Genomic DNA, 19,496 nt, shown 5'->3' with positions numbered 1-19,496 from the left:
GTTTTCGAGTAGTTTTAAATTTTGTAAAAACAATATCATCTTTTTTTCAAAGTCATGAAATGAAAAGTGGACTTATATGACTGGGCCTCAGTTTGAGAACGTGGACTTATAGAAGTCAACCTTTTTTGGGTTTTTCTTTTAAATTTGGTTTCCCGTTCGAACTAATGATGTTGCTAGCTCCGAACTTGAATAGCTTATCTAGTAAAGGTAATTGGATTTAAACAAAATAAAATGCTATGTTTGTTTTACGAACTTTTTTGCAACAAAGTTTTGGACCTGTCACAATTTGCAACTTGAACTTTTTCTTGATGAAGTTTATATTGTTTGAAGTTTTCACAATGTTCTCTTTTTTCCACACCTCTTCTTTTCGTGATTCCGAACTTTTCACTTTTTTATCCTTGAACTTTCTAGATTCTTTGTACCTCAAACCTCCTCAATTCTTCTCTGAATGCCTGACATTCCTTCTTTTCTAAATTTCCAAAAAATGGTTTTCTGTAACTGTAAAACTTTTTATTTGTGAACTTATTTTTTTCTACCATGTACTTGCCTACATTTTTTAAACAAAACATGATACCATCAGCTTACGAAAATTCAAAGAAATTCACAAAGAGTACATCTCTCAGGAAACTAGCCTTGAACATATCAATGCATAGAGAGTACACCTCTCAGGAAACTATGTGAACCTCGTTGCTTTAACAATATGAACTTATAAACAGACACTACAATGGAAAATTCGTTTCTGAGCCCAGGCTCAGCTGCTCCTGAAATCTCAGCCGTTTGCTCGCCTGTGGATCAGCTCCATTACTTGTATTCTCATCTGTATTCTAATTGTATCAGATATAAAAGTAACGTGGGCCTGAGGGCATTCATTGCAATGGCATCAGCACCTCCCAGGCGGAAACGGCTTTGTGCGCACGACCCAGTTTATTTCCCGTGCCATCCTGAGCCAGCGTTCTCTTATCTTCTCCACGAGAATCCCCACAGCAAAGACTAGAACACCCACGCACTCTCAAATTTTGAATTCTAGAGCGCCTCAATCCCCAGCTGTACTGTTGTAAGCTCATTACACCTCACGTGCCACGTGCTATCACAACTTCATGCACAGCATAGCAGGATCTACACCACTCTGCCATACGGAAAACAATCATGTGGGTCTCGTATGATCATAAAAATACTTTGCAAAACTACAAAGTCATTACGCATAACATTTAGCTCTTACAAATCTTAAGATCTGACAAGTTAGCATAAAGTACTACAGAACACTTCGACCGCTATCACTCAATGTTACAAACTTGCAATGGTACACACTTTAAGCACCGGGGGAACAAGCGTTCAGCATGGCTCACAGTACACACCAGAAAATCCTCAAATCACAAATTACACATGCAAATAAATCCTCACTTCTAAGTCTGCCCACCACCAAGTGGTCATGTGAACGTGTTTCGCAGTGCCCCTCCATCCCGCAGTTCTTGCATTTGTCGGGCTCCAAAACCTAGTCCGCTTGCTCAGACCGTGATATGGTCCTTTCTCACGGCTATTTGTCGCCCCTGCCGACACCCCGAGTGCGTTCACACTCACGGGACCGCCCAAATTATATTCCTGGGTTGCACCACCATTTGATAAGACTGTAAGGTCATCATCCCAGTTACCCTGCCTGCAGTGATCGCAACCCGACAGTCTTCAAATCCCAGACCATCCCTCTTCTCTGTCAGTGGTGCACAACTCACCATTAGAGCTTAAAGGCCAGTCAACATGTGCTCGAACGCTTCAGTGCTAGCGTTCGCCATTAGAGCTTTCAGGCCAGCCGACATGTGCTCGAACATTTCAGCGCTAGCGTCCCCCATCCTAACAACATCCAGAGCCTGCATGTATAGAGTCGAATGCCTGCATGTGAAAGACTTATGCATGCGTCAAAGATGGTACACCAACTATCAGAACATATATCAAACTATAATCGAAACATACTCGCGCTGTATGCAAACCGCAGATATTACCCTTAGGACATGGCAGCAAAGCATCCCTGTATGCTCGAACTGTCCGCACTCGCACACAAATTCAGAACCGTCATCCTTGATTGTTACCTCATAACAACTCTACTACACTTCTCACGTTCTGCCGCATTGTTGTGCATTGTCACATACTTGTTCATCTTCTCAACCTCCGTAGTATACCTTCGATGAGGATTCGCCCGAACTGCCCGAACATAGCTCTAGGATACACTTTGCTTGCGTGACACTATTGCCAGATTGGTTCTCCTAACAACACGACCCTGTCAATACCAGCATGAATCAGCTTCTTTTAATGAGAATTAAAAAGACAGCAACATTTTGTTCTGGTCTGCACACAGTGAGATAACACGAGTGAGCATGTTGTAAGCAGTGCAAATATTCTGATTGTGAACTACTCCCTCCGTCCCATAATATAGGACGTTTTTGCAGTTTAAATTGAACTGCAAAAACGTCTTACATTATGGGACAGAGTAGTACAAATTAAATACACAGGCCAAACCTCTGAGGATAGTGGCCAAACCTCCGAGGTTAGTTTTCGGGGTTGTCGACCTCTCAACTTCTTTACCCTGCTCTCGCTATCGATAAGAAGTCCGGGTCACTCCCAACAATGTCAGCAAAAACCTCCAAAGTTTTCCTCATATCATAATCCGTCTGCTCATGGCTTATCTGGCCACATATGTTCCTCAAAGTCCTCTTTGTAAACAGTACCTTCTCAACAGATCCGAAAAACTGCGATGATGTTGTACACTTACCCAAGGTTCACATTACATTCCCATAACTGCCTTATTAGATCCTTGGTGTAAACATCAATGTGATTTGTGCGACAGTCAGCGGACCTTCTCCCCATTGTCAGCGACATAGAATGATTGGTGTTCTCACGAGCTCAATTATATACCAGCTATTGCCGGACGCCGGCAACAGCCTTATCAATGCGGGGCAATCGCACCTACAAGACCGTTTGTTCTCCGCCTCTAGCTTCCCCTGCAATCCACAAACCATTATAGTCGTTTCGCCCTACGGCACTGTTTGCGTCAAGCTGTACAAGTCGTAGGCCTCCTCGAATGAGTTGAAAGTCAATCGTAGCTTCGGTTTGCTTACACTCTTTCCAGGCTCCTCTGCATATTTGCAAATAGATTGCTCCAACAAATGCATCTTTAATGTGCAAGGAGTTCTGTCCGATGGAGCACTCCCCAGCCCTAACCTGAAATTACCATGGAGAGATTTCAATTTTCATAATTCATTGGACATTCTATCGCCACAGCCAACCATTGTGCACTGCTCAAAATCGTGAAGCACACACAGGTTTGCATGTAAATCGCTCCTTAAATAGATTGAACAAGCTCACAACTAACGAGCAGTACTAACTGAATAATTGATTAAGGGATCACCTTTCAATCCAGCCTGGTGCTGTCAGGATTAGTGGATTGCACGGACCTAGTCGGAGAAGCATTTATTCCTCGTTGTAGTTCGCCTGCCAGCCTGACGGGGATGCGGACACCCTCATCTTGCACGCAACCAGACCCGCCATAGAATCCACGGGCTTGGCAGGATGGGCATCACAGTGCGGCAACAGCACTAGGGGAACCGGATCCGGATGCTAAAGGCTGCCGCAAATTCCTCCCTAAATGGAAACCTGCAAGTCATACCACAGTGACCGGCGGTGGCGATGGGGGAAGAGGGTTTCAGGGTCGTGCAGCACCGAAATCTTTCGCTGAAATTTCAGCGCCTAACATAGAATCGAATCAACGAATTGAAAGAAGAGCATTGCATAGGTGAAACTCACCGGTCGATGGGATCCATAAGGAACTCCAGCCCCGCATCGTCCATCGCCGCGCCGCCGGAAGTAACACCCGCCGCCGCAGAGAGCAGGGGACCGAGGTTTCGCCAACCTCCTCTGGGCCGCAAGCCTTCCGTACTGGACTAACAATTCTGGACCATGGCTCAGCCCATACGAAACGTGCTGGTCCACGGATCAGGAGCGACGCGTGAGTCGTGCCTAACGGACGCCCTGCATACGAACATGGCCCACGCCATATACACCGCGTATCTTTGATATTGCGCGATCTAGCTCTGACACACCAGGCGTACTTTCTACGATCCCGAGGCACCAACGAGCGATAGTGATTTCGGGAGCAGCTGAGCCCGAGCACCGAGTTGCTGCTCCCACACTACAATCCTTTTTCTATCTTATGTTACCAAAATCAAAAAAATACAAAGACAATGTGAAGCTCATGGCTTTAACAATTTGAACTTCAGAACAAACACTATATTCATACAATATGAACACTTCTCTTTTTATATACCAAATTCACAAACTTTCACCGTGGCAGTGTGTGAACCTGACGGCTTTTAATAATTTGAACTTTAAAAAAAACACCATAATCTTACAATATGAACTCTCACATAGCACAAATCACAAATATATAAACACAAAGGCTTTCTTTACTGTTAAAGAACTTTCTTTGGAGGTTTGGACTTTCTCAATTCTGATTTTTGGAACTCTCCATGTAGCTAGACATGAACCTTTTTTCATGAGCGACCATTGTGTAGGAGAGCTCATTGACGACCACGCACGCCGAGTTCTTATGCTGCAATATAAAGCAAGCGCCAATTAAAGCTCATTGCAAGGCATCCTACCATTAAATATATCCAGCAAACAAGTAAAGAGTCTTGAAACCCAAGATAATATACAAATAATGTGTACAATAAGACAACAGTCAACACAAGCTAGTGAAGGTTTACTGGCTTTTACTATTGTCAAGTTATTATTAAGGTTCAAGCAGGGGGTGTTGAGAGGTTGTATGGGACTAATATTGCAGTGTCAGAATCAGTTCAGTAGCTGCTCACCACGCACAACTAATCAACTGCTTCATGCTACTGTCCCGCTGCTCACCAGTACACTTGTCGCCTACTGGTTGTCGTTGGATGTACCCTGCACACACACAACAGCCACCAATTAGCATGCACAAGTTCATGTAAAAAAGAACAACAAGTTCATGTGCAGTAATGTCACAAGTTCACAACAAAACCTAAAAAGTTATGTACTTTAAAATACTTCATTTATACAAAATGAATTGCTAAAAAATTATATTGAACATTTTTATAGAAATTCATCACATACACGAAAATTTATGTATTAGTACCATCGCTGATTTGTTGACAAAGGAAAAAAAAACCTGTACTTACCCCAAGGTGTCTGCCATGTGAATTTGCCAAGGTATTTCTTGGGTAAACCTTTTTACCTAGTTGTTCCTACTTCATATGAACTTCCCAGCATTTTTTGTGCAATGAACTTGCTATCCCGGACTACTCTCTTCCCCTACCATCCTAATAAAACATTGCTTTTTTTTGGTTGAGTGCTCTAGTACTGAACGAATCCCTTCCCACTTTGTCAAAACTCTCTATCAGCTCTATCAAAACTTTGTACTTTTCTTAACTCTTGTATTTGAACTACTCAGAATATATTAACTGAACTCTTTTAAAAGCATTAAACCAAGCGATGTTGTGGCAGCTAAGAACAGAAACAAAAACAAAGAGAGCTAGCGAAAACACCCTGCACCGTTTGCTTTGGCGATGGAGCTAGGCGAACATGGCAGAGGCTGGCTGCTTTGGCGAAGATTGTAGAAGGGATTCAACTTGGACGGCAGCCAGTGGTCGATTTGGACTGAAAAGGATGCCGCGGCTGTGCCTGGGAGGAAGAAAAGAGGTTTGCCTGGGCAGAAGGCTGACCGTGGTCCCATTTACTAGAAACAGAACCTGCTACTTCCCACCATTCCATTTTTGATCATGTCATGATCAAAATGGGTTTGATCCCATTGTTCACCGATATACTATAGTGGTTCGTGATCTAAAAGTTGGCAACTATGCATCAGAAGTTATAATAAAGGTCTTTAACATTTGCCATTGCTTGAATTATTCGAGCACCTTTTGAGCGACCGACAATGAGAGAAGTTGTGAAAATGTTTATTAACATTGATTCTACTTCCGTATTTGAAGGGCAAAGAACAAGAATAATAAGTAAAAGCAGGTTACCTTTTCTTTGTAAGATGCCACCATCAACAAAATGAGGACCTTTACACACAGAATAGCAACAGCGCTCTGAAGTAGCCGTTTAGGAACCTTAGAATGTGTTACTAGTGAGTTGGAAGCAAGTAAGTAGTAGGCTGTTAATAATCTGGAGGTGTAGTAGCCTCTGGTAGCCTTATAAGTCATGTATCTGCAACACTTTTCAGTATAAATTCTGTATATGGCTTGCAGCTCCTGTAAAAATGTTAGATCATGATTTACTGTACTGCACTATAAGATAACGACATACTGCACTGTAAGATAACGATGTACTGCACTTAGATAACAATGTATGCACTGTTAGATAACGATGAAACATAGCATCCTAGTCCAATTGTGACTACTTTGAATGGGCTCGATTTTATCAACAAGGAGCATGTACTGGTTTAAACATTAAGTCCTATTTTTTTCACGTGTTAGTCATTCTTGCAAGTTTATTTAGAGGTAGTAAAACAGGCGAATGGGTCAGTACAACCGAACCAGCTAAGCTTTTAAGCTAAAATATTTGTGGAACTGATCAGATATCATATCTCGATACATGGACTTCAGGGAAAAATGATACTCAGGACCTTCAGCTGGCAGAGTCCGTGAACTGCAGCCGCCGGAGTCCGTGACCTGTAGCTGATGGGGGTGCGAGACGCGGCTCGCTCCATGCCATCGATGGCAACATCTCTGAACTTGGCATATACTGGCAGTAGAACTTACTAGCCTTCGACACACGCACTAAAGATATGTACAAAAGAAAAGCATGCATCATGATTCAGAAGACATACAATAGCTACACAAAGCCGTGAGGTACCCCAAAACAGAACACTTTTAGTGCATTTTTTTAAATGTAGCGACCCGACCTCAAACGGTCAAGCCTTTGTGTATCCGTGCCATCCCTGGATCGGTATGCTGGCACACACAATACATCATGTGTATATCAAAGTGCAATCACATGTATAAATAACGTAAAACTGATATATACCTCATAAGTCTCAGCGGAAATAATCGAACGGGTGTGGAGTCCCACCAACGCCAACGGCAAGTTGAGTGTAGACCGTAACCCTACAACGTAACTCTTACTCGTCGTAGAAATTCCTGCAATATAAGACGTTGCAGCCGTGTAGGTCAGTACATTGAATGTACTGGCAAGTCACATCATAAAATTAATGAACCTATTTGTACATGCAATTTGGCTGGTGGAAAGCTCTAAGTTTAGTTTTTGCATAAAGCTAGGTTTTCCCTAGAATAAAAGATATTATTCTATCACTACAGTATAGCATAGGATGAGTTGGCAAACCCAACTCAATCCAATCCCAAGTTTCATTTAAAACCCAACTGTTTAATTAAAGGTGAGGGAATCTCCCGGCATTTTCACTACTAGATGCTCAAGTTGTCCGTAACCAGGGACACGGCTAATCAATTAGGTTTTAACACTCTGCTGAGGTTTGCGCACTTTTCCCCACAAGACTCGATCGCCTCCCTTGAAATTCTCGCACTGCCTGGTGTTTGAGAACAGGATGACCAAGACATAGTCTTTCGAAAGTATTTCCCCTTAACCCACGGATAGGCCGGTACACCTACTCATTCTACATCTGCTAGCCCATCCCGGAAGGCGTCACACTAACTACTCAACTAAGCCAGAGCCCATATTGGCTTGTGGCTGCACACGTAAGCTTCTAGACATGAGAATACGATTGATCTCTTTGAGCCTGGGCGACCGACCACTAGTGGTGCACCACCATGGATTAACCATGCATGCTCCCACTGTACTTCACCACCGTTCAAACCAAATACCGCCCAGGTAGTTCATTTACAAGTCTTGGTCCTGCTTACTACTTTGTCACTCATGTCTCACCATGTTCGCTTCCCAAACCACGTCTACATTTAGCGAGGCAAAAATAAACTTACACGGTGGTGACAAGGATGTATAGATCAGACCTACCTCAAATGAACTACTAGGTAACGGCATAGCCATCTGGCAACAATAAATCCTACCATGCAATCCTACCACAAAAGGACTAAGTGCATAATATAAACATAGGTAATTGGAAGAATGGTCAAATGTGAACTTGCCTGGTAATAGTTGATGAAGATTATATCGCTCTCAAAATTTTACTTAATAGAACTATTCGTCACTCTCCGATGAAAATCTATAAAGTCAAATATTGCATTCACATAAGCAATCATTTCGGAGAACCAAATAACATGCAACATGAAAAGACTTGAAAAATCCAAATGAAAATCCAACACGCTCAACTATCACAAAATATTCTAAGTGCAACACAACATAGGCATGGGGTTCAGAATTTGTGATGTGAAGCACGGTGCATACAAGGCATACGAGTAAAATTACTATGGACAAATCCTAAGTGTGTGAAAAGTGCCATGAGACTGGTCCAAGTGACAGGTTTGGCTACGGTGACAAAGTGCAAAAAGAATCAACTTAATCGGAGCTACGATTTATGAGATATGGCCAATTGAAGTTCGAATTCAAATCTGAATAAAGTTCAAATTTGAATCTGACAAAAGTTTACAAATATGATACCACTGGATAGATCTAATCATGACGAAGAATTTTCCGCTGATTTCATCAAGTTTGGATCTACGGTTAAAAAGTTATGGCTAATCTAAGATCAGGGACTAATCTGCTAATTACAGGGACTAGACAGAGAAGAAAATAATCGCGAGCAGGTCCTCGGCCACGTGGCAGCTCGTGGCTGGCCGAGCATCGTTCGCTGCGGAAGCATATATAGCGAGCGGCCACTAAATAAGAAAAACACTATGCGGTGGCTAATTAAAAAAACCAACAATCGGTTTTAATAAAAACCGTTCGGTTTAACTAAAACCGGGTTAACCGATCTAATACTAAACCAATCTAATAATAAAATAAAATAAACTAAACGAACGGGGAGAAGCGGGCGGCTCACAGCGAGCGAGGACGGCGAACAGGGGCGGCGGCTGCGGCGGCCTCCGGTGGCGGGGAAGAAGGCGAACGGGACCGGCGCAGCGTTGGCGGTCCGGTGGTGGAGGCAGCTCACGTCGGGGACGTCGAGGTCGTGCTGCGCGGGGACGATGGCTTCGTGCTCCGGCGAGGACGCAGGTCGTCGGGGCAGCGTCTCCGGCGAAACCTAGGGGCAACAAATATGTCAAACGGATACGGGACGGCAAGGGAACACATTTTTTTTTACAGAGAGGAGAGGGCATAGGGTTCCACCGACGACGGAAACAATGGCGGAGAGCTTTAGCTCCAGCGAGATCCAAGTGGACGGGGTGACGGCTATGAGCGGTGTGAGGCGAAACGGAATGGCAGAATGAAGAGAACGGGCTCCGGGGTTTATATAGGCACGGAGAGGGGTGCTCGGGGCTAGGGGATAAGGCTTATTCCGAGGGACGGGGCTTGCTTGCTCCCGTCGCCTGCTCCCATCCGTGCTCCCCTTGGCTAATTCTGCATCTAACGGCTGGCGCTATTTTCCTTCCCCGTGCGTCTTTTCTGGCAAAAAAGAAATCACGAAGCTCCCGTATTTCCGTTTGCCCCAATACGTATTCGCGCCGACAGTCGACCGTGGGGAGCGGAGGCATCGAGTGGATCGGCTACCTCCCCAAGGCGTCTTCGCGGCCTCCGGCGGGAGGTCCGTCGGTGTCCACTGCCTTGTCTCACCGTAGTCCGCAGTTATGGCGCCGCGCTCGTCCCAGATTTCGGCTTCTCCCGCCGCAAGACCGGCTCCTCCTCTTGATTCGTCCTCGCGGAAGGGCCAGGTCTTGGAGTTGCCTGCGATGGGGGCAGCCATGGTGGAGCTCGGGTCGGGATAGTGGAGGTGGTGGTGGCTGTTGTGCCGCCACTGAAGACCACGGGCGGTGGCAGGGCAGAGGCCGCGGCGAGCGACGAGGGCGGCCGCCATCCAGCGGGTCTTCACGGGCCCGACACCGGCCATTCGGCTGCCGACCTAGCCTACTAGCGCCATGGTCAGTACGGCAACTCACCCTCGCTCCCTTCCATCCTCCTCTCTACTGTTTTGTGCAGAATACAGATGTCTCCTCTGGTTTCTTTTCCCTTCAGTTCACATCCGAGCAAGTCAACAGCTAGCTAGTACTCCCTCTGTAAACTAATATAAGAGCGTTTAGATCACTATTTTAGTTATCTAAACGCTCTTATATTAGTTTACGGAGGGAGTACCAATTAAGCACACATGCACATCGGGGCCTTGCAAATTAATTTGTTCCATAAAGTGATTCGTTAAAAGCTCAAATTATGTGAGTGCAAAATTATAGACCGAAATTAGTTTCTAAATGTCCTGGATACCTAGTTAGCTCAGTTTTAGTTGATAATTCCTTTCTATCACTGTTTTGCTGCGTAACGAAGGTGCTCAATTTTATATATTTTTAAAGATGTTTAATTTTTGAGGCAACAAAATACATAGTTCAAACACAGTGGATTCGGACATGGGAATATCTTGCATTGCACAAAATGCTGATGGTGTCGTTTACTGGTTGAAAATAAACTGAAAGTTAATTAGCTACTGATGGTGATATTTGCATACAAGATGATGCCAGAAAGAGGTTCAACTAAGTGAACAAACTACTCCTTAGATCGATGCATGCAAAGTCGTATGGTTTGGCTCATCCTCATCCAGGTGACAGTGGCGCTCCATTACCATAGTGATCGACTAATGGTCTGTTTGTCAGGTTAGACAAACTAATCTATGATGTTGGTAATAGTACAGTTTGTACCTGATGCTAACCAAGCCTATTCAATACAAGACAAATAAGACTATTTTTATATTTATCACAGTCACAAATTGCTTATTCAGTTAATTGCTGATTGATATAGATAGTCTCCTTCAATCCATGGTCGTATACTCATAGGTTCTAATAGAATTGCACAGAAGTACATGAAATAAAAATCTATAACATTGATTAAGCTGGCTTTTGTTGTTGGGAGAATGGTAGATTTTGTCCTGGGATCATCACCGGGGTAGAGGTACCAACGGTAGGATTTTGTTGCTGGAGAAATGATAGATTCTGTCCGGGCATCATCATAGGGGTAGAAGTACCACTGGTAGGAGTCTGCTATTGAAAGAATGATAGATTCTGTCCTGGCATCATCGTAGGGCTACAGGTACCAATGGTAGGATTCTGTTGTTGGAAGAATGGTAGATTCTGTCCTGCCATTATCATAGGGGTAGAAGTACCACTGGTAGGAGTCTGTTGTTGGAAGAATAATATATTTTGTCCTGGCATCATCGTAGGGGTCGACAGACCAATGGATTGTTGCAGACTTGAGTTGTAATGTGCTAAATAGGGGTAAGCATGACTTGGCAGAGCTCCCAGTTGAACCTACGCAGATAAATAGCAAAGCTTAGGTCACAGGTGATTGAAAATGGGAAATAGTTTAATAATTAAACTTCTTATACCATTTGGGTTGGATTGTACTGTGGTAAATACCCAGGCATTTGGTTTGTCAAAGGCATTTCAGGTCGTTCTTGTAAAGAATTGACTGTCTTCTTTTTCTTCTTTGTTTTTGCTTTCTCCAAGCCACCAATGGGTCTTGCTGATCCTGGTACAATATTTTCTCTGAATTGACCCTATGAAGATTAACAACAAAACTTAGTGTGGTTCAAGTTTAAAAAGGAGATAAAGTCAAAAAGCTTTGACTTCTTATACCATTAAGATTGGGTTATACGTAGGCATTTGATTTGTGAAAGGCATTTCAGGTTGTAGTCGTAAAGAATCATCTATCTTCTTTTTCTTCGTTGTTTTTGCTTTCTCCAAGCCACCAACGGGTCTCACTGATCCTCGTACAGTCTTCTCCTTGACCTTTATACCTCTTGGCATGTGAAGCCCCTCGTTATGCTTTGAAACTCTAGTAGAGTCGATGTTCGGACCTGCAACCATATAGTTAAATGTAAGTCTTTGAATATACTCTATGCAACTAGTAGTATAGTATATAACTATATACCTTGCGAAACAGAGGAGTCACCCAAATCTGGATTTGGGTCTGGATCAACTCTAATTTTCAAGCTTTGCTCCACATCTCGTGCTAGCTGCTCTGCACATTTAGCAGCCATATCATATGTTTCATCGGACTCTGCGGCGCTAGCAGCTATATGGATAAACATTCTGCACAAGTCCTTGTAAAAGTTCGACATTCTTGCTTTTAGATCTTCATGCAGATTGCGATTGCTTGTTATCTCTAGCACTTTCGCATCAATTGTCCATCTTTTCAGTATATAGTGTTCAGGGATATGCTTGATATTATTAATATCAAGTATCTTTAAGCAATGAGAGCAGAGGATTCCAGCAAATTCAAACTTCTTGCAACTGCAATTGACCTTTTCTTCGTTTGGATAAAAACTGACAACATGCTCGCGCTGCGTTCCATGAAATTTTACTGTGTAAACCTTCTTCTCTTTATCACTTGAATCACAAAGAAATGTGTCATAGTTCAGGGTCCGAATTACTTGCTCCTGAAACATCTTGAATATTGCGGGAGTATATGTAGTTGCGGCTTGCCTTAACACATAGCTACCTTCTGCCTTCAGCTTGGGAGTAGTTTGTGACGCCTTGAAGTCACACTTCACCTCTACAAATCTTTTATCCGCAACCAGACGCCCAAAATGCTCAAAAAAAGTAAGCATGTCATATTTAATACTAATGTACCGCTTTAGTTCATTATTCATGCTTTCACTTCTTTGGGTAGTGCTCATGTGGGCTGAGAATGTATTTTTGCCATACACTAGTGCCCATTGCTCCCTTTTTTCAAACAGCCTTTGCAGCCACATATTGTCACGGAGTCCATACCTGTCTAGCATTCTATTCCATTCATTTATAAAGTCGTCTTCTTCCTCAATATCATAGATATAATGCTGGAAATCGGCATTGAACTTCTTATATTCTTCAACAACCCCAGCAAGGTGCTTGCAAGCATTTTGATTCATATGCCACACACAAAGTCTATGGTGAGACTGAGGAAGGACTTTACTGGTTGCCTTGGCCATTGCTGCATCTTCATCGGTCAGAATAGTCCTTGGATGTTTCCCAGACATAGCTGTTAGAAATGTTCTAAAAAGCCAACCAAAACTTTCAGCAGTTTCATCATAGAGAAGTGTAGCACCAAAGACCATGGTTTTCTTGTGATTATTCACCCCAACAATCAAACCAAAGGGACGCCCATCATCTAGTTTCCTATATGTGGTGTCAAAGCATATAACATCACCAAACATTGCATAGTCTGATATAATTTTCGAATCAGCTCAGAAAATATTAGTTATCAGATCATCCTCATCAACTTGAATTGAATAGAAAAAATTGGCATCTTCTTTTACCTTCTTCTCCATGTATTCTAACACCCCCCATGTGTCTCCTTTCTTTGCTTGCAGTGTTCTCTTAGAGTACAAACGATTTTTCATATCTTCGGGTGCAAACCCAAGATTTGGAAGTCCACATGCTTCTTTGGCCATAAGATCTATAGTTGCTTTATTTGAAATGCCCACAGACTTTGCGACTTCAGTGTTTGCTATTTGTTCTTCTGTGACTTTCCTTTGGGATCTTAAGTATAGGGCCATGTCTCCAGTAGCAAGAGGATGGTTATGTGCTGCCTCAAATTCGTACACATAATATAATCCATTTTTGAGACTTATCTTCATATGGGCTTGACAACCACATCGTGTTTCGGGCCTACTGTAACTGAAAGAATCCTCTCTGCTATCTTCAGCACGGAATCCTGTCAATTAAAGTAATTATCTTAGTGAAACCAAAAGTAATAGTAGTATAACCAAAACAAAATACAAGCAACCCATACCTTGACGGGAGCACGTAAATGTCCGTTGTTGTATTACAGTAGTATTCTTCACTTTATGGTGACTCCCTCTTCGGATGCTAAAACCAGTAGCTTTTGCATATTTGTTATAAAATGAGTAGGCCTCCTCTTCCGATAAAAATGTCATGTCAATCTTTGGTAACCTGTTGTCAGTACAATTTGTTGCAACATTTTCTTGCACATCCTGTATGAATTAGTATTCAATTTTGTTAATGCACATTTTCACATATGTTGTATTGTGCTTACCATGCGTAATTTGACTGGATTTATGAAACAAGGATTAAAAAAAGATTACCCATGTCATAACAGTATTATCAAACAATGTAGACTAATATTCACGGGCTGCTGTTTTATTAGAATATGCTGACTAGAGTATTAACTGAGTATTAAGCATCTATTTTGACATGTGCAGTTTCTTCATGTACCAGGCATAAGGCTAGTATAATTATAACCGATCCATAAGCTGTAGCATCCTATACGAAGCAAACACAGATGTTTTATGATCATGATCGACATTTTCAATTTTGTTTTCATCAGGAAGAATTAACAATCTACAATCATGAAGGCATTTTTGATCTTTATCAGCAGGGAAAATTAATCAGTAGATTCTACAAGGAAAAGAACAACGAAAAGAGATCATGAAGACTATACTTTTGGTCACTGAGATTCATCACCGTCCTCATGGATTTGAGGATCGATGCTTGAAGAAGCCATGGGGAACAAGATGCCCCTTTCCTTCAGCCCCTAGGTGGCCTTGCTTCTGCCCGATTGATGCACCTTAGCCTTGTGAATTTCCTTCTTTTGCCTGATATTGAATTTGTTTGACGTGCTTCTGCCAAGGATCTTGTTCCTGATTGATGTGGGTGATGGTGAGATTTGCGTGTTTGTGTATTTTCGTCTGGATTAACAAAGGTCTAAGAGGTTTGGCGCCCAAACCTCTTTGTTCTGTATGTTGGCGGCAAAAATTGAGATTAGCCTCATTTTCCCTCCAGATTAGTGCAGCGGGAGTCTTGCCAGGTATTACGGACAGATAAGAGAGAGAGAGAGAGAGATGTGGGTGGAGATAAGCTGTGCCAAGTATTACGGAAAGATAACAGACAGAGAATACGAGTTTTTGTAACGTGTTTTCTTTCGCTGGAAAAGGGGCGTGGGTGGAGATAAGCTGCGCAGCCGTCGGATGAAAATTACTCGCTGGGAGCACGGATGGGAGCAGGCGACGGGAGCAGGCAAGCCCCGTCCTATCCCGAGGGCAATGGCACCGGTGGTTGCGGGAGCGCGAGCGCGTGCTCTATCCTGAGCGGAGCGAGCGAGAGGTTAGGGATGATGGGCGGGCCCCATGCGTCAGCGGCAGCAGCGGGTAGAGAGCGAAGGGAGTCCAGGTACGGGCGAGCCAGGCGGGTGAGGCGCGGCGCTGGCCTTGGGCCTAGTGCGCGGCTGGCTGGGCCGCGGGGCACTCCTGGGCCGAGCTGTGTTTTTTTTTACAAAAACTTTCCGAGGCCAAAACGAAACCAAACAAAATCCTAAAATACCACAATAATTTCTAAAATTATCTTGGAATATCTAGAGCACAGTCAACATTTATTCAAGCATAGAGGAATTTGAAAATATTTTCCTAATGCATTTAATGCACTTTTTGCAAATTGAATAAATACCAAATAAGTTCTAAAAACTCCAACTAATATCCAAATGAAATTTCCAACTCTTTTATATTTTGAGGAAGTCATCTTATCCTCTCTTTTTTTTGAAATGATCTTGAAACTCAGAATGGAAAACTTTTCAAAAGTGAACGAAGTGAAATTCAAAAGTGTTCCCCATAACTTCCCACTCTATTTCATATATTTTGAAGAAGTCCTATTATCTTCTCTCATGAAAATCCTTGAGTGGCATAAAGTTTCTGATTTGAAAGTTTTCAAATGAAATTCAATTCTTCTTAACCCCCTTTCATTTGTTTGAATGGAAGAAGTCATATTATCTTCACTCTAGGGTTTTGTGATGAGATGAATTTGAATTCACGGAGATCAAACATGCAAGATGAAAGTTTTGGGAAAGTCCCTTTATTCCCTCTCATTTAACTCTCAAAAAAAATCTATTTCCACTCAATTTCACACCATCAATCACACAACAAACAAACAAACAATCAAAATTATTTATTTAATATAACATTCCAGAATTTAGAATTTTGGGATGTTACAATAAAGCTTTATCTGCTGAAAAGCTCCACACGAACTGAAAAACTGCCGAACTGACAAGCTCCACACCAACTGAAAATTGTCAAACTGAAGAGCTCCAGATCAATTTATCTGTGGTGAGAATCTTCTTACCTATACTTGAACTTGTCCTGAATGGATTACATGAAAAGAGAAGGATGTCGATAACTGCCACACGTGTGGCATCTAGGGGGTATCTGTCGCACGCCCCGTGTGGCATCGACACAGGCCCGCCTGCCCGAGCACGTCCGGGCGCACCCCGCTACAGCCCGCACGATCGGTGTGCGGCGTGATCGCCCGCATGAGCACGTCCGGGCGAGCGACCACGCGGCTCGCACGACCCGTCTCGACTGTCACCCCTCCCCGCCTGCGAGCCACACGCCCCGCGTGGCAGTAACCACACGTCCCGCCGCGATTGCCATGGTCCGAACCCTCCTCCATGTACATGTAACTCCAGTTGCCATGTCGCTGAACTGCAGTTGCCATGTCGGACAACTACAGTTGCCATGTCGCTGAACTACAGTTGCCATGTCGGACAACTACAGTTGCCATGATTGCTCAACTGCAGTTGCCATCTCAGGTCAAGTGCCGGATGCCATTTTTGGGCAACTGCAGCTGTTGCCATGTATGGTCTGGTCTACTACAGTTGCCATGATTTGAAAACTTTACGAGTTGCCACCTACTACACTAGACAGTTGCCATGTAGCACTACGAAACATGGCAAAAAAACATGTCTGGGTAAAGAGAGAGTTGCCATCTGCTTACAAGCACACTAGGGCAGTTGCCATGTACCCTGCAAAAACACATGGCAACTGATAGCTTTTGGTGTGTGGGAGAGGAGACGGGCATGTGGACTGCGGTGGTATCTTTAGGAGTTGCCACCTACTAACACTAGACAGTTGCCATGTAGCGCTACAAAAAAGACGTGGCAACAATAACATGTTCAGGGTAAAAAAGAGAGTTGACATCTGCTTACAATTACGAACAGGGCAGTTGCCATGTAACCTGCAAAAAACATGGCAACTGGGCAGTCGTGGGAGATGGGGGACAGAAGTCGTGCGGGGCGTGCGGGCGCGACGGCAGTTCCACCGCACGCCCCGAGTCGCAAACGCTGACATCGGAAGGAAAACAGCGTGCGGGCGAACTCCCTCACATGCCACACACGCGAGTTGTCCTACGTGGCACACAAAATCAGCCCTTTCATGCCAAGATTCGTGCAAAAGGTACTGGGTGGCGATCAAGGCGTGTGGGCGAGTTGGCTAACACCCACACATGTGGGCGTTAGTGTTTTCCAAAGAGAAAGGGTGAGGAGTCGACAAACCTGACAAAACTTTAGATGGATTAATAGGACAAGATTGTGTAGCCACATGTCACGAATATAAAGAAATAGTAGCAGCAGCATCTCGAGATCCTCCTCCTATTTGTACAGGATGCACCTCTTGTGCGATTCAGATTGTGGAGATCAGCCAGAACGATGTGGAGGGAGGGAAAGGAGCCAGCCTCCTAGGCTGTGACGTCGAACTGCTTGTCGTATGCCCGTTGAACGACTCGGGTGGCGGTAGTGAACAGCTGGGGGGCTGCAGCGACGGAGCCCCACCGGCGGGAGGAGGTAGCGCTGCAGGGGCACCCGGTGGTGAACGGCGAGATGGGATCCAGGGAGATGGCAGCGCGACGGTGGGGGGCAGGGGAGATGGCAGCGCGACTGCGGTGACCAGTGGAGATGGTGGTGCGGCGGCGACCAGGGGAGATGGCGGTGTGGCGGCAGGGGGCAGGGAGATGACGGCGCGATGGTGGAGGGGTTGGCGGCGGCTCGCTGGGGAGGGAACCGGACGGTGGCACACTGGAAGGGAGTCGGGTGGTGGCGCGCTGGGGAGGGAGTCGGGCGGCGGCGTTGGAAGGGAGTCGGGCGGCGGTGCCCTGGGGAGGGAGCTGGGCGGCGGCGCTGGGGAGGGAGCTAGGGGGCGGCGCTGGGAAGGGAGATGGGCAGCGGCGCGCTGGTTGGGAGTCGCGCGGCGGCGGGGTGGTGGGGAGGATCGTGTCGTGGGCATGGAACGATGGGGGTCTCACGAGGCTCCAGTGTGGCTGGTTTTTTTCGTTTCAGGCCTGGGAAGATTCAGTGGGCTTTCGGTCGGTCAGGTTCGCGTGTGATCGCTCGCTCCTTATAAGCCCGGAGTAACAGAATATTATTATGTTACTAGTAACAGAATAGCTAAGTCTATATATATATATATATATATATATATATATATATATATATATATATATATATATATATATATATATAGGTATAAACGAGATTTTTTTTGCATATTCAAAGTTCGAGATTTCTAGCGAGGCCTGCCGCCTGGTAAAATGTACTAGAAAATCAAAGCATAGGGTACAATCGTGATTTCTTACCGTGGAAAAAATTGGAGGCAAAACGATGAACTCATGTTTTCATTCAAACAAAAATTTGATGTTAGGTAATGTAAATGTTTTCAAATAGCACACGGTTCACTCATGAAAGTCGTGTGTCCACTAAACCGTGGCCGATGCCCCCCCCTGCCACGCGCACGATCTTAGTCGTGCGTCCTGATTGGCCAGAACCCAAACCCCACGGATCGTACGTCTGCATCGTTGGATTCTCCTTGATCAAACGGCGATCCTCAGCCCTTTCGACAGCACATGTAAATGTTTTCAAATAGCCCCTCACAAAAAAATGTTTTCAAATAGCACACGGTTCACTCACAAAAGCCGTGTGCCTATCAAACCGTGGTCGATGCCCCACCCCCCTTTGCTGCACGTGCGATCAGAGTCGTGCGTTCTGATTGGCCAGAACCCAAACCCCACGGATCATACGTCTGCACCATTGGATGCTCCCAGATCGAACGGCAATCCTCATCCCTTTCAACAGGAAATGCAGTCCGGCTAGGAATTGATTTATATGCCAAAATGCACGGTAAATGCCAAAAAATGTCTTACATATAGCACACGAGACCTGAAATGCGCCAACAAATCAAACCCGTGGTATAATTGTGATTGCTTTACGTTGGGAAAATTTTAGAGGTGAAACGATGAACTCACGTCTTCATTTCAAAATTAGTATGTCTTCATTTCAAACGAAAGTATTCTGTTTGTGCACACGAGCGCTTAGAGGCAACGGTTTGCATAGGCCTTTCCGCGCGTGCGGCGACCGGGGATATTTTTCACCCTTTTCACCTAGGCCGCCAACACCCCCCCCCACCGTCTGCCCGCGTTTCACTCAACTAGTCCACCCAATCTCCATCTCTAGCTCCCCCCTCCCCCAGATCCACATAAGAACCCTCTCCGGCACCGCCGTGCTCACCCCGGCCGTGTGCCCGCTCTTCGGCGTCAAGCCTACCTCCACTGACGTTCCCAACAGATGGCAGACCGTGCCTCGCCGTCTTTGTT

At 44.6% G+C, this 19,496-nt stretch overlaps 1 protein-coding gene and 2 long non-coding RNA genes across 7 annotated transcripts; 1 reads left to right on the top strand and 2 right to left on the bottom strand.

Moving 5' to 3' along the window:
• Window positions 1-1,195: 1,195 nt before the first annotated feature.
• Window positions 1,196-4,223, bottom strand: LOC109780071 (uncharacterized). 3 transcript variants are annotated; one of them, XR_002236940.4, is made up of 4 exons: window positions 3,793-4,207; window positions 3,398-3,642; window positions 2,509-3,210; window positions 1,196-2,337 (listed from the first exon to the last, which is right to left on the bottom strand). It is a non-coding gene; the product is annotated as an uncharacterized lncRNA (long non-coding RNA). The 3 variants fall into 3 exon arrangements; XR_002236938.4 differs by having other exon boundaries at window positions 1,196-1,884; window positions 1,995-3,210; window positions 3,793-4,200; XR_002236937.4 differs by having other exon boundaries at window positions 1,196-3,210; window positions 3,793-4,223.
• Window positions 4,224-9,534: 5,311 nt separating this feature from the next.
• LOC141022154 (uncharacterized) lies at window positions 9,535-14,769 on the top strand. 2 transcript variants are annotated; one of them, XR_012183175.1, is made up of 2 exons: window positions 9,535-10,025; window positions 14,464-14,769. It is a non-coding gene; the product is annotated as an uncharacterized lncRNA (long non-coding RNA). The 2 variants fall into 2 exon arrangements; XR_012183174.1 differs by having other exon boundaries at window positions 14,416-14,769.
• Window positions 10,834-15,215, bottom strand: LOC109780073 (protein FAR1-RELATED SEQUENCE 9-like). 2 transcript variants are annotated; one of them, XM_073498225.1, is made up of 7 exons: window positions 14,530-15,214; window positions 13,861-14,062; window positions 13,385-13,782; window positions 12,019-13,244; window positions 11,724-11,944; window positions 11,474-11,644; window positions 10,834-11,396 (listed from the first exon to the last, which is right to left on the bottom strand). In XM_073498225.1, exons 4-7 carry the CDS (start codon window positions 13,181-13,183, stop codon window positions 11,130-11,132), a joined length of 1,824 nt encoding a protein of 607 aa, XP_073354326.1. In that variant the 5' UTR covers window positions 13,184-13,244; window positions 13,385-13,782; window positions 13,861-14,062; window positions 14,530-15,214; the 3' UTR covers window positions 10,834-11,129. The 2 variants fall into 2 exon arrangements, with proteins under 2 accessions (XP_073354326.1, XP_073354325.1); XM_073498224.1 differs by having other exon boundaries at window positions 12,019-13,782; window positions 14,530-15,215.
• Window positions 15,216-19,496: the final 4,281 nt, after the last annotated feature.

Source organism: Aegilops tauschii, chromosome 1 (assembly GCF_002575655.3).
Source record: "Aegilops tauschii subsp. strangulata cultivar AL8/78 chromosome 1, Aet v6.0, whole genome shotgun sequence".
Lineage (NCBI taxonomy): Eukaryota > Viridiplantae > Streptophyta > Magnoliopsida > Poales > Poaceae > Aegilops > Aegilops tauschii.
Note: the sequence above shows the minus strand (reverse complement) of the source record. Positions and strands in the feature narration are given on the sequence as shown.

Excerpts from the sequence above, each read along its gene's own strand:
- LOC109780073 (XM_073498224.1), bottom strand. The coding sequence starts at position 13,282 with ATGTTTGGTGATGTTATATGCTTTGACACCACATATAGGAAACTAGAT. Across the intron at positions 11,945-12,018 it reads TGACTCCTCTGTTTCGCAAG|GTCCGAACATCGACTCTACT; the intron begins GTATATAGTTAT and ends ATATGGTTGCAG. Across the intron at positions 11,397-11,473 it reads AGTACAATCCAACCCAAATG|GTTCAACTGGGAGCTCTGCC; the intron begins GTATAAGAAGTT and ends TTATCTGCGTAG.